At 55.8% G+C, this 13,319-nt stretch overlaps 1 protein-coding gene across 1 annotated transcript; it reads right to left on the bottom strand.

Moving 5' to 3' along the window:
• Positions 1-2,633: 2,633 nt before the first annotated feature.
• On the bottom strand, positions 2,634-4,179 carry Cebpb (CCAAT enhancer binding protein beta). Its single transcript, XM_034493808.2, has one exon. It carries the CDS (start codon positions 4,042-4,044, stop codon positions 3,148-3,150), a length of 897 nt encoding a protein of 298 aa, XP_034349699.1. The 5' UTR covers positions 4,045-4,179; the 3' UTR covers positions 2,634-3,147.
• Positions 4,180-13,319: the final 9,140 nt, after the last annotated feature.

Raw genomic sequence — 13,319 nt, 5'->3', positions numbered from 1 at the left:
CAGAGGTGGGAACTAGGGCCAGTCTCAAGGGGCTTGGAAAGCACACAGCTTGGTGACTGCCGCACACAGTATCCTGGGCTCCCCACTCAGCCTAGGCTGGCCCCAGAGAGACACCTCCTCTCAGAAGCCCTCAGGGACCTTCTCATCCCTCCCACCCTTCCCTGCCCCAATTTTCTTCCTTCAGAGTACTTGTCCCCACCTGTCATTATGTCGTTCCAGTGGCTGAGATATTTAAGTGTCCTTCTCTCCCTGTTAATTGTCACCTCGATCTTTGTCACCACCCAGCTCCAACACCAACAATGGAGCTGGCAGGTAGCTGGTGCTCAATAAATGTTTGTCACATAAATGAAAAGGAACCAGGCAAATAAATGTCTACATGAGATAAAAGATCGAACAAGTCTGGGCTGGGCATGGGGGAAGGGGACATTCTTCAGAAGGTTGTAGGGGATGGTCCCCCCTGATTCAGGCTCCCATGCTAATTTTTACCCTTCCCAGTCTTGCAAACTTAGAGCAGTCACTTCCCTCACAGAGCCCCTTTGCCAGGCAGAAGAATCCTCTAGCAGAAGCTCAGGCCAAGGCCGAGCTGATCCCAACACCAAACACCGCCTCTAGCTTCCCTTCCTGACACCCACTTTTCTCCTGGGTAAAGTCACCAGGCTGTGGGTGGCTGTGTTAGACAGTAAGATGAGAGAAGATGTGAAGGCTCCAATCCTGAGCAGGCACGGGGAGGGCTCTGGTTGCCCCTCGTCCTAGCAAGGCTCAGCAGTGACAACCACCCAATATGGCCGACCAGCCCTGGCAGCGGGAAGGTCCAACAGCCCACCTGTGACAAAGTCCTGGATAGACACCAGCTCTGTAGACCATCCTCACCCCACAATTACCCTTCAGGCTGCTGCCCTCTCCCTGACTTGCTGTTCTGCCTCCAAGCTTGTGGTCCAGCTGGTCCCTGGCAGACCGGTGATCTGATCCGTGGAGTGTGTCACCCCACCGGTGGCCTCTGCTTCAGTGGGCCACACTGGTGGCAGTCAAAGCCTTTGACCTTTGACCCACCACTGCTTTTCCTGATCCTGGAGTTATCAGATGGGCCTGGGTTCACATCCTTTCCAGTCTGTACTGCCACTCTACTTGGGGGAGGGGTACCTGATCTTGGAGCCAAGAAATGAACCAGCCATGAAGGGTGGAGGATTTGGGGTAGGAACAGGGACTACAAATCAACCCCAAACTTGCTGGAGATGCACTTCCAGTGGGAGTGGCACTTCTGTGACCTCCTAGTTACTTATGCTGAGAGATGGATACCAAGCCAGTCTGGCTGCAGTGGTGCATGAACATTTCCCATCCCTGGAAAGGCAGAGCCTCCCCCATCTCCCAGGTCCAGCCCAGGCTTGGCTTCTAAATCCTGGAGCAGTAGATCAATAGCCACTGGTGTAGACAGAAGCCACCAAGACACTGGGCCATGGGGCGGCATTGACCTTGGCTCCGGGGCCCACCAGGTCAAGTGTCTGTCCATCTGTCTAGGCCTAGAAGGAAGCTGAATGGAAGCCAAGAGTCTGAAGGTCTGTACAGGCTTCAAGCTACCTTAGCATTGGGCAGCCAGTGTCACTGGTCACCCCTAAGATCAGAGGCTCCCTTAGGCCTTTAGCAAACTGCTGTTACCGCTACTCAGAATTCCTCACAGCAGGGTGCTCATAGGGACCTGACAGCCACAAAGCTATCCACATCCATAAAGCAAAGGGCACAGTAGTGCCTACCTTCCACGAGGCTTGAAGTAGATGCAGGCAGGCCCAGGGCTTGCAGAATGCTGGCCCCAGGCAGACACTCCACACTCACACAGCCAAATGCCAGGAGCCTCCCATCAAAAATAATAACAAGAACAAACGCTTATGTAACAGTTCTGGCGTGCCAGGCACGGCGGGACACAGTGCATTCACTACTCCTTGGACACCCTCGACTCTCACTAATGCGGCCCGGCTGCAGCAGAGCTGCCCCGGCAAATTTGAGAGCTGGCCCTGTGTTCAAGTCCTGGCTCAGCCACTTTGAGCATGGTAAGGGAGGCCCTTAGTCCCTTCTGGGCAGAGAAACTGGTGAGAAAGGGAAAGCAGAGTAGTAACTGTCCCCTTCACCCTTCTCTTGGCCCAGTCTCTCTTCCAGCTACACTGGGACACAGAAACCAGACAGGCATGTGGGCTCCCCTACATATCACCAAACACACAGTACCTTGAGCGAGGTACTTACCTGCCCTGACCCGGCTGTCTGGACTAGCCTTTCCTACAGAGTCCCTGCCTACCTGGTCCTCAACACAAGCCTGACACTCAAACCAAGCCCAGAGGGCCGCCCATCCGTCCCAAGCAGGGTTTCTAGCAAGGCCCCCCCAGCACCCATGGGTGCTGAGTCACCCTGAATTCCTGACCCAGCACTCTGCCCCCTCTCCTAGGGGGAGGGGCTGGCACCCCATCTGCCAGGGGAAGAGAAAAACCCAGATGCGACACCCCCACCCACCGCCACACACAACCCAAAAATAACCTGCAGCCCCCTACACACCAGAAACACAAAAACAAAATCTCGCATAAATCCAAAGTCGGGAGGGAAGAAAAAAAAATTTTTTTTTCAAAAGCCAACTACTGCCCCCAAAAGGCTTTTAAACAGTCTCCAAAAAAGTTTATTAAAATGTCTTCACTTTAATGCTCGAAACGGAAAAGGTTCTCAAAATATACATACGCCTCTTTTCTCATAGAAATAGAACTTTTTTATATATATAATACAAAAAAATAATAAGACCAAAAAAAAAAAAAAAAAACCAAAAAAAAAACACCAAAAACATCAACAGCAACAACCCCGCAGGAACATCTTTAAGTGATTACTCAGGGCCCGGCTGACAGTTACACGTGTGTTGCGTCAGTCCCGTGTCCACACGCGCTCAGCCACGTTTGATCCGGATTGCATCAAGTCCCGAAACCCGGTGCGCGGTGCAGGTGCGTGCGTGCGCGCGGTGTCCCCGGTGTCCCCTTCGGTGCAGGTGCAGGTGCGCGCGGTGCACGCTCGGTGGCCCGGGCGCGCGCGCGCGGGGACCGGAGCGCGCGGGGCAGGGCGCACGGTGCCCAGGGGTGGCCGCGGCGACCCCTACGCCACCCCACCCCACCCCCCACCGCGCTAGCAGTGGCCCGTCGAGGCCAGCAGCGGCTCGGGCAGCTGCTTGAACAAGTTCCGCAGGGTGCTGAGCTCCCGCGACAGCTGCTCCACCTTCTTCTGCAGCCGCTCGTTCTCCGCCGTGAGCTCCAGCACCTTGTGCTGCGTCTCCAGGTTGCGCATCTTGGCCTTGTCGCGGCTCTTGCGTACGGCGATGTTGTTGCGCTCGCGCCGCATCTTGTACTCGTCGCTCAGCTTGTCCACCGTCTTCTTGGCCTTGGCCTTGGCGGGCGCGGCCGGCGGCCCCGCGAAGCAGGCGGCGGGCGCGGCCTTGGCGTCGGCGGGGCTCGGCGTCCCGGGCGGGCTGGACGACGACGACGTGGACAGGCTGCCGCTGCTGCCGCTCGGCGTCGCCTGGTAGCCCAGGTAAGCGCGCAGGGCGAACGGGAAGCCGGCCGCCATGGCGGGCGCGTCGTCCGCGCGCTTGCAGTCCGCGGGTTCGAAGCCCGGCTCCGCCTTGAGCGCGGCGGGAGGCGGCGGCGGGAAGCAGGCGGGCGGCGGGGCCTTGGCGCCCGCGCGGCCGAGGCTCACGTAACCGTAGTCGGCCGGCTTCTTGCTCGGCTTGGCGCCGTAGTCGTCGGCGAAGAGGTCGGAGAGGAAGTCGTGGTGCGCGGGCGCGGGCGCGGGTGCGGCGAAGTCCGCGGCGGGCGCGAGCGGCTCCAGGTAGGGGCTGAAGTCGATGGCGCGCTCGTGCTCGCCGATGGCCGGCTCGGCGGCGGGGGCGCGCGGCGCGGCGCGGGCCGCCTTGGCCCCGTAGGCCAGGCAGTCGGGCTCGTAGTAGAAGTTGGCCACTTCCATGGGTCTAAAGGCGGCGGGCGGCGGCGGGAGGCATGCTGCGTCCCAGGCCAGCAGGCGGTGCATGAACGCGGGGCCCGCGGGCTCCGCTGCGTCCCGGTCCCGTGCGCGGCTCGGACTCGGCGCGGCGGCGGCCGAGCGGGAGGTTTATAAGGCGGCGCCTGGCAACGGCTGCGTCACGCCCGGGCCCCTCCCGCCGCCCCGCCGCCCCGCCGCCCCGCCGCCCGGCCGCCCCGGTCGGGGCGCGTCATTGCCCGGCCGCGGGAGCGTGAGAGGGCGCGGCGGGGAGTGGGGCGCGGCGGGGGTCCTCGCGCGGGACACTGAGCGGGTGTCCCGGGCGCCCCGCCAGCCCCGCGATCGCCACGGACGCGGGTGACGCCAGCCCGCCCCCTTCCCGCCCCTCGGGAACACGGAGGAGCGCGGCCGCCGCCCGCCCCCTGCTGGAGGACGCGGTGGCTCGTCCCGGCTCCGGTCCGCTGTCCCGGGCCCCCAACTCCTGGGAAACAGATCGTTCCTCCCTGTGCACGACTCCAACCCCCGGATCCTGCCCGCTGGCCCCAGTCCTCAACTCCCTGGGAACAGCCTTCCACGCGGGGCACGCCCTCCCACCCAGGTGCTGCCCACGCCCCTGGGACCCCAACTCCTGGGAAGCAGAACTCTCCACCCGGTGCACGCCCACCCCGGGGATGCTCGCTGTCCCCCTGATCCCAGCCCTCCACCCTATGTATGGCCCGCCCACCGCACCTGCCTGCGCCACTCTCTGCGCGCCACTCCGTGAAGGTGGCAGGGGTGGGGGTTCTGCCACACTGTGTCTGTGGGTGAGTCACTTCGCTTCTCTGAGTTTCCTCCGTGGACAGTGTTGGTACTGGTAGTAGTGGTGGTGTCTGGGTATCAGAGACAAATGGACCCCCCCCCCCAGCAGTATGATGCCTTCCTAAGACCCGCACAGCCCTGCCCAGGGGCTGCGAGCTTCTCAGGTGGTCGCGGTGTGAGCATGGTAGACGCACCGCCAGCCCAGCGGTCACCCTGCAAGCTGGGAAAGCAAACCCTCCATGCACTTGAATGGCCACCAGGATCGGACCACCAGCCTCTCTCTCTCCGGGTGAGACCCTTTCGAGGAAGCCCAGGGCAACTCTTGGGGCCCACCCTTCCGCCACTCCCAGCCGGGCCACTCAAGCAGAAGCTGCCAACCTGCTTGGGGCTGACCCCCGACCCATTGACCCCAGCCCTGGCCCCGGCAAGCTGGCGGGGTGTTGCTCAACCTTCAGTGTTATCTGCTGAGCTGGGGTGACCTCCGCCCCCAAGAGCTGGAGAAATGACATCTCCCTGTGCCCTTGGGGGTGGGGGGCAGGGAGGGAAAGGATAAGACACTAGCCCTGCCTGCGGCTTTCTGGCCTTCCCAGCAGCCTTTGGGCCAGGAAGGGATCAGGGCCCAGAGAGGCGTGGTGACATCCCCAGGGCCACCCAGCCAGGCCTGGCTGTAAAGTGGGACGTTGGGGCTTCACTGGGGCCCTCCCTTATCCAACACTGGTGACTATTCCCTGCCTCTAGGCCACCGTTCTTTCTTCCCTCAGTTTCCCCTCAGACTGGGTTCCAGAAAGGCAGTGAGTGAGCACACTACCTGTTCCCTCAGCCCTGCTCCAGGGGCCCCTTCTTGGGGTCTCAGCCCAGGTTGCCTTCAGGAAGCCTTCCAAGACTCCCTGGGTCCCCAGCCCCCAACACTCCTGACCTGAAAGCCCATCTCATCTGGCCACTCTTCCTTCTGTCCCTGCCACCCACCCCCCATGTCAGCCCCTCCCTGGAGGGGCTGTTTGTCTATCTCATTTATTGTGTGACTGTGCACTGCAACTTGCATGTGAAGGTCAGAACTTGGGGTTCACTGCCTGTCTGTCACAGGTCTCTCCTTCTGTCAGGTGGGTCCTGGGTATTGAACTCAGGTCTTCAGGCTTGGCAGTAAGTACCTTAAACCACTGAGCCGTCTCAATGGCCTGACTTCTCTCTTTACTGGCTGTTTTGGCTGGGTGTGGCCTGAAGCAAACTGGCTCTGTGCCTTAGCTTCCTGCTGGCGTTTCAGCACTCGGGGGAGACCCAGCAAGACCTGGGGCGGGTTATACAGTACCTCAAGGATCTGCTGTGTGACCTTAGCCAGGTGCCCACTCTCTCTGAGCCATATTTTATCCCCCTGGTAATTTGTGGGAAGTGAGCCGCACTGTCTGTATTCACAGGTAAGGAGACCAGTGCTCAGCAGATCTAGTGGTCGCTCAGGGTCGACACAGTCAAGAAATGGTGGTGGAGAAAGTCTCCCAAGCTGTGGGGTTGTAATCAGCTCTAACAGTAAACTTGAGTCTAGAGAAAGGTGACTTGGGTCACACAGGGACTCAAGGGGTGACTCAGGCCCTGGAGACCAGACTCCACCTCCTCAGAGAGCTTGGCTCTCTGGCCTCCAGATTAGGCTAGCTGGACTCATGGCAGCCTCCCTGCCGGGCTCACCCACCCACGGTTGACCCAGCTGTCCCGCAGGGAGGCCAGAGGACTGTACCCTTGTTCTCCCTGGGCTCCTTGCTCAATAAGCCATGCCTGTCATCTACGTCACCATGGCTGCCAGCCCTTCCTCAGGGCTCTGAGGTCCCCCATCAGGCCTGGGCAGCTGGCACAGCCAGCCTTCCCTATCCAGACCCAGCTCCTCCTTTCTCTGTCCCAGCCTCATGTTTGAAGGAACCTAGGCTGCCAAGGTCCCTGGTGTGGCCAGATCAACACAGAAATGGGTGAGCCCAACACTATTGTGGCGTGCTTGAGATTTTATTGTCTTTTATAGTGAGAATACTGGAGTTGGAAGACCCCGGCCTTGGGCATGCTGGCTCCAGCTCTGCCAGAGAGCTACACCCCAGCCCTCTTTCTGTTCTTTTGAGACAGGGTCTTGACAAGTTGCCCAGCCTGGCCTTGAACTTAGGATCCTCCTACGTCAACCTCCAGAGCAGCTGGGATCACAGGCTTGTGCTCCATAGGCCCAGCTGTCCCTTTAAGTGAATTCACTCCTAAAGTGTAAAAAAAAAACCAGACACTTCACACCGCACTTCCGATTTCCAGTTGTTCCTCTAAACTTGGGTCCCTGAGCTGGCCTCTCTGGTGCGGTGACCGTGGCTGTGGTGGTTGCTAAAGCCACGGGCATTTCCAATATGGGTTGTACACACTCTGCTGCCCCCAGACTCGGGGGAGGGAGGACTTAGCCCATCTGCAGGAGGAGGAGGCTGGAGCTGAGCCCCCTACTTCCCCACCCCCAGCCTGCAGGCAGCATCTGTGACTCAGTACAGATGGGACAGCAGGTGGGGAGAAGAGTCGGGGAACTGCATTTGTTCCTATGGGGACTCTCCTTACAAGGGGCCTCCAGCCATTTCTGTGGCCCTTCAGCTATAGCGTGGGGATGTGGGATGTCCTGCCTCTGGGCCCTGTTGGCCTTCTCCTGACAGGTGGAGGTGACTCATCTCCCTGCAGCCCCACACAGAGCTTAAAGTGGCAAAGCCGTAGAAACCCTACTCAGCAGGCCAACGAGAAACACTCTGTCCTCAGTGCCTCATGGCTTCTCCCACATACCTGGTGATGGCCAGAGCCCTTGCACCATGCCTGAGCTTTGCTGGGGTGTAGAGCACTTGCTTTCATTCCCAGCCATGGAAAATAAGCAGAAAGGGAAAACACCAGGCCTCCTATCTGAGGCCTCAGTTTCCCCAATGTGTTCAACAGTCTTCAGTCCCGGAACCGCCTCCTTGGCATACCAGCTATCTGTGAAACTTGCCTGTGTGTATGCTGCCATCTCGTGGCAGGTCTTGGGACTGCAGGAGTAACTCGAGTGTCTTTTGAGTGGAAACCAACTGGGTGATTTTCTGTGGAGAGCTTGGGGCTGTGGGTATCGGACTCACAGGACATGAACATACCACAAGAAATACAGCTGACCAAGGGATGGAAAGAGTCTCTCAACCCTCATGTGGTCGCTCATCAAACTTTTTTAAAGTGGTTCGGATGCTAGAGACATACGACGCAGGGAAGACGCCGGGGGATCTGAATGTCGAGTGATGCAGTTAGGGGTAGGGAGAGGTACAGCCTGTAAGTCTAGACCAGGCAAAGGCTGCACCTCTGCAGCGTTGTATTGGAGGCCATATTGCAAACAGCTTTGCCGACCATCGGGGACAAACATAACTGGCTGCTATGGGGAAAAGGAGACAGGAGACAGGACAGAACTTCTAAGGGACCTCTCAGGCTCCCGTGGCGTATGGTCTGTGGCAAAAGCCAGCGAGGGAGAGACACCCATAAGTCACGTGAGGGAGGACCTGGTGGGAATCGGTCATGCTCAGGACTGTACTGGAGAAGAGACCATCACGATTCCCTGATACAGCGAGCACAGTGGCTTTTGTCTGTTGCTTGGATATGTTTGTTCCTTTCAGTGGCTATTTGTAGCTGAGACAGGGGAATTGCTTTGGGTTGTCAAGACCAGCCTTAGCTACATAGTGAGACCCTAGTCAAAAGATAAAATGTGTGTGTGTGTGTGTGTGTGTGTGTGTGAGAGAGAGAGAGAGAGAGAGAGAGAGAGAGAGAGAGAGAGAACGAACATGCAACCCTCCACTGGATTTAGTAGAGAACAAACACAATGTTCCATGAGGAAACCATCTTGTCACAGAGTCCAGCCTGCCTCTCACCTCCTTCCAGGGTCTTCTGAGAAGATCTGGGGTCCTTGTCTCCTGCGTAGTGTCCACATCTTCCTGTGCCACCATCCCTGCCATGACACAGTTCTTTTCCTCTAAAGTACTCACTGGAGAATGACTGATCGTAGGCGCCTATGTCATAGCAAGTTTGCAGCCTCACACAAAGCATGAGAGAGAAATGACCTTGTTAAGTAACTCCACAAGCACCGGGCATGGCGATGTGGGCCCGTGACCCCAGGAGGTGGTCACAGAAGAATGAGTTCAAGGTTTCAGCACATGGTGGCTCACAGCTTAAATACCTGCACTCTCTGAGTTCAAGACCAGCCTGAGCTACAATAGCAAAACCCTGACTTAAAAAAAAAATAATATCTTTTGCTATCTCTGGCCTAGAAATACCAGTTCATTTGCAAAGACTCAGAGACAGGTGGACACGCACCAGCGCCGGTGACGTCACAGGGGTGTGGTCCCTGCAGAGAATGTAAAAGGATGGGGTGGCTTTGTGGGAAAGGAATGGGGCAGGGCTGTCTGACAGAACTTTCTGGTATGCCTAGAACAGCCTCTCCCTGTGTGTCACGGCAGCCGCATGTGGCTCCCAAGCACCTGGGACCTGGCTGCTGCCACTGAGAACATTTTTACTGCATTCTTGTTTATTTTGAGACAGTCTCATGTGGCCCTGGCCAGCCTTGACCCCCTTTGCCTCCACTGGATGGCAGGTGTGAGCCACCACAACTGGCTTGAATTTTAATATTTAAGTTCTCTCCTGTGCTGGCGACCACTGTACTGGGTAGCAACCGTCTAGAATTATCTCTACATTCTATTGTTCTTTTTATTTTTATAATGCATGTGGGTGTTTTGCCTGCATGTTTGTCTGTGTGCCTGGCGTCTGCAGAGGCCAGAAGAGGGTGTGAAATTCCCTGCAGCTAGAGTTACAGATAGTTGTGAGTTACCATATGGTTGCTGGGAATCGAACCTAGGTCTTCTGGAAAAGCAGCCAGTGCTCTTAAGGTCTTAGTTAGGGTTTTACTGCTGTGAGCAGACACCATGACCAAGGCAACTCTTATAAGGACAACATTTAATTGGGGATGGCTTACAGGTTCAGAGGTTCAGTCCATTATCATCAAGGTGGGAACATGGTACCATCCAGGCAGGCATGGTGCAGGAGGAGCTGAGGGTTCTACATCTTCATCTGAAGGCTGCTAGCAGAATACTGAGTTCCACACAGCTAGGATGAGAATCTAAAGCCACACCCACAGTGACACACCCACTCCAAGACCACACCTTTTAATAGTGCCACTCCCTGGGCCAAGCATACATAGACCATCACACTTAAGCACCGAGCTGTCTGTCCAGCCCCCTCTACGATCTCATGTTAACTGAAGAAAAAACACTGAGGTGAGAATCTGCCGTAGTTGGGGGTAGGTAGAAGCTTCTGCTCAAAATGAGAGACATAAGAAAGTTGGAACCATGTGGACTGGGACCAGGAAGTTCACCCCAAAGCCCAGTGAGCCTCTATTTTAGCCTAGCTCATCGCTTGAGTGCTCAAACCCAGTACTCAGCAGACTGAGACAGAAGAGGGTGCCAGCCTCAGCTACATAACGAGTTTGGGACCAGCCTAGAAGACAGAGTAAGCCTGTCTCAGTGGTTGGGGAGTAATAAGGAAAACCACACCGTTTTACCCTTCTAGGGTCCCATGGGTCTCAAAACGTGGGTGTGGTGGGGCCAAGTGCCCACTGGGACATCTACAAAGTGGCTTCTTCGTCCCTGAGTGCAGCCATTGACTCGGGTGGCCCACGGGGCTGACAGATAGGTAAGTGGCATGTCTGTGACTGCAGCCCTCTATTCCTGAATGTCCCAGGGAGCTGCTCCCTCCCCATGTGCTCTCCCCCTATGGAACCTTAGTAAATGGTTCACATCGGCTCTCCTGGTGTCCTCCCCGTGTGACCTGTGCTCCCCGTCTCCCAGAACATGCTTCTAACATGACAACGGGCTTCCCCAGTAGCGTAGAAATGGAAGATACTGGACCTTCCTTAAATCCAGGCGTGGCACCAGGACAGAGGCTACAGCCTTTGTCCAGCAGAAGACAGAAGACCTTCACATCAGTGTTCCATCACTGTGACAAAATGCTTGAGGGAAACACGGACCAGAGGGTGGTGGTCATGTGACTTAGCAGGTGAAAGTTGCAGTAGCCTGAGGGCCACAGTTTAATCCTAGGATCGAGTGTGGAAGGAGAGAGTCGGCTTCCAAGGTGGCGCATAAGGGACAAAGACAGGGGGACCAGGAGTTCTGGGGTCATCCTGGGCTACAGAGAGAGTTTGAGGCTAACCTGTGCCACCTGAGGGTCAATAATATAGAGACATACGGAGCTGGAGGGATCTGGTTGCAGTCCGGACATTGGCATTGTCAGGCATCTCCTGTCTCAATGTTGTATAAATTATTTTTCATCATCTCTGATTGGCTAATAAAGCGCTGAGTAGCCAATAGCTGGGCAGGAGAGGAGAAGGTGGGACTTCTGATCCCAGAAAGAGAAGCAAGCACCATGAGAATTCACCATGAGGGTCACCAGGAGAGGACAGGTGGAGCAACAACATCTAGAGCATGACTGGGATGGCAGGTGATGCCACACGGCTGGGAAATAACCAGACCACCATGGTCAGGTTAGAATCGATGAGACCCCTGCTCTAACACAAGAGGCTCGTTAATGGATATACCACGTCTCTATGTCATTATTTCAGAGCTAGGGTGTGTGTAGAAAAGCCCCGAACATTGACATGCTCTCAGGGATAAGAGCCCTGCCTGCTCTTTAGCAAATCTGCCTCAGTTCCCAGCTCTCAACCATCTGTAACTCCATTTCCAGGTGATATGATGCCCTCTTGTGGCCTCTGCAGGCACTGCATACACAGTGGTCAGACAATCATGCTGTCACACACCTACACACATAAAAAAAAATCTAAATCTAAAAAAGTCTTTAAAATATGTAGAGACACAAATGAAATTAGCCAACAGGAGAAAAAATTTCTGTTGTGTCACCATTTCAGAGATCCTGTCCCAGGTCAGCATCTCCGTTGTTATGGTCCTGAGGCCAGGCTGAAGCATTGTGGCAGAAAAACCCTACAAAGGAAAGGTACCCAAGACTGTAGGGATGGGATGGAGAGATGGCTCAGCGGTTAAGAGCACTGACTGTTCTACCAGAGGTCCTGAGTTCAATTCCCAGCAATCACATGGTAGCTCACAACCATCTATAATGGGATCTGATGCTCTCTTCTGGTGTCTGAAGGCACCCACAGTGTACTCATATATACAAAATAAATAAATTTTGGCCAGGGACAGGGGTGGGGGGGAGACTAAGGGATGCAGAATCAGAAAAAGGAGGAGGCATGCCCGCAGCTCCCATTTCCCCTAACAGCTCCAGCTCCTAAGATCCCAGTCAGCTTGAACTCCCAGGGTCCCAGCGTTAGCTCCAGTGATGTCCAGCTAAGGCCCATTAACACTGCCCCAACCCACATCCTCACTCCAGGGTGGGGCTAAGCCTTCAACGCCTCAGCCTCTGCAGGATTCAAATACAGATGACAACAGGAGTGGGTAAGAAAGCTTGCCACTAACCTTTGTCCATTCTGTTCCTGCCTCTGTAACCCTTTCCTGTTCTTGGTTGACCAAGGCAAACCACACACGGCTTCTGTGCATTCCGTCAGCGTCGGCCCAGTCTCTAAGTCCCCACCTATTTCACAGGCAAACAGTGGGCTCACCGGCAGTGGTTTGAGGTCCCCATTTTAGAAACACACACACACACACACACACACACACACACACACACACACACACGCCCGAAGGGCCACGGCAGGTGCGGTACACAGAGTCACCACTAGTGGGCGCTTCCGCCCGCTGTTGCCTGACATCAGCCAGTGGATGATCCTGAGAAAGCTTAAAAGATGCCCGCCTGCTCTGCTCTGCCCCCAGAAGCCAGTGTCTACCCAGCCGGGCCGTGTGCACAACATCTGCATGGGCAGGCGTCCTGCAAGGGGGTGGCTTTTCGTGTATGGACGCTCTGTTACCTCCCACCCACCCCAGTGATAGCTTAGGTTTTGGTGCTAAAGAGGGACCTTAAGGCCAACTCCAACCCATTTTGTTGTTGGGTTTTTTCTTTTAACTTTTAAAAGTTGCATTTATTTATTTGTGTGGAGGGTGCAGGCATGCCACAGGGGGCGTGTGAAAGTCGGAGGACAACCTGTGAGAATCAGTTTTCTTTCCACCATAGGGGTCTCGGAGGCTGAATGCAGCTCCTCAAGGTTTGCAACAAAGCCTTTACCCACCGAACCATCTTGCTCAGCCCTAACATTTGTTTACGTTTTTATTTTTAGATTTATTTATTTTGTCTGTGTGGATGTATATCACCTACATAACTGAAGCCTCAAAACTTCATAAGAGGGTGTTGTGTCCCCTAGACCCAGAGTTATAGATGGTTGTGAGCCAACATGTAAGCACTGGGAATTGAACCAGGATCCTCTGCAAAATAAAGCGCTCTTAACTGCCGAGCCAACTCTCCAGCCCTCTAACTGCCCAAGCTGTCCTTGAACTTGAATTCTTCCTACCTCAGCTTCCCTATAGCTGGGGTTACAGGCCTGGCCAGAAGGTCTTATGCAGCTGAAGATG

The sequence above is a fragment of the Arvicanthis niloticus genome, chromosome 2, assembly GCF_011762505.2.
Source record: "Arvicanthis niloticus isolate mArvNil1 chromosome 2, mArvNil1.pat.X, whole genome shotgun sequence".
NCBI lineage: Eukaryota > Metazoa > Chordata > Mammalia > Rodentia > Muridae > Arvicanthis > Arvicanthis niloticus.
This window is presented reverse-complemented; position numbering and strand designations above follow the sequence as displayed.

Bases quoted from the DNA above. Each gene is read 5' to 3' on its own strand.
- Cebpb (XM_034493808.2), bottom strand. From the start codon at position 4,044: ATGCACCGCCTGCTGGCCTGGGACGCAGCATGCCTCCCGCCGCCGCCC.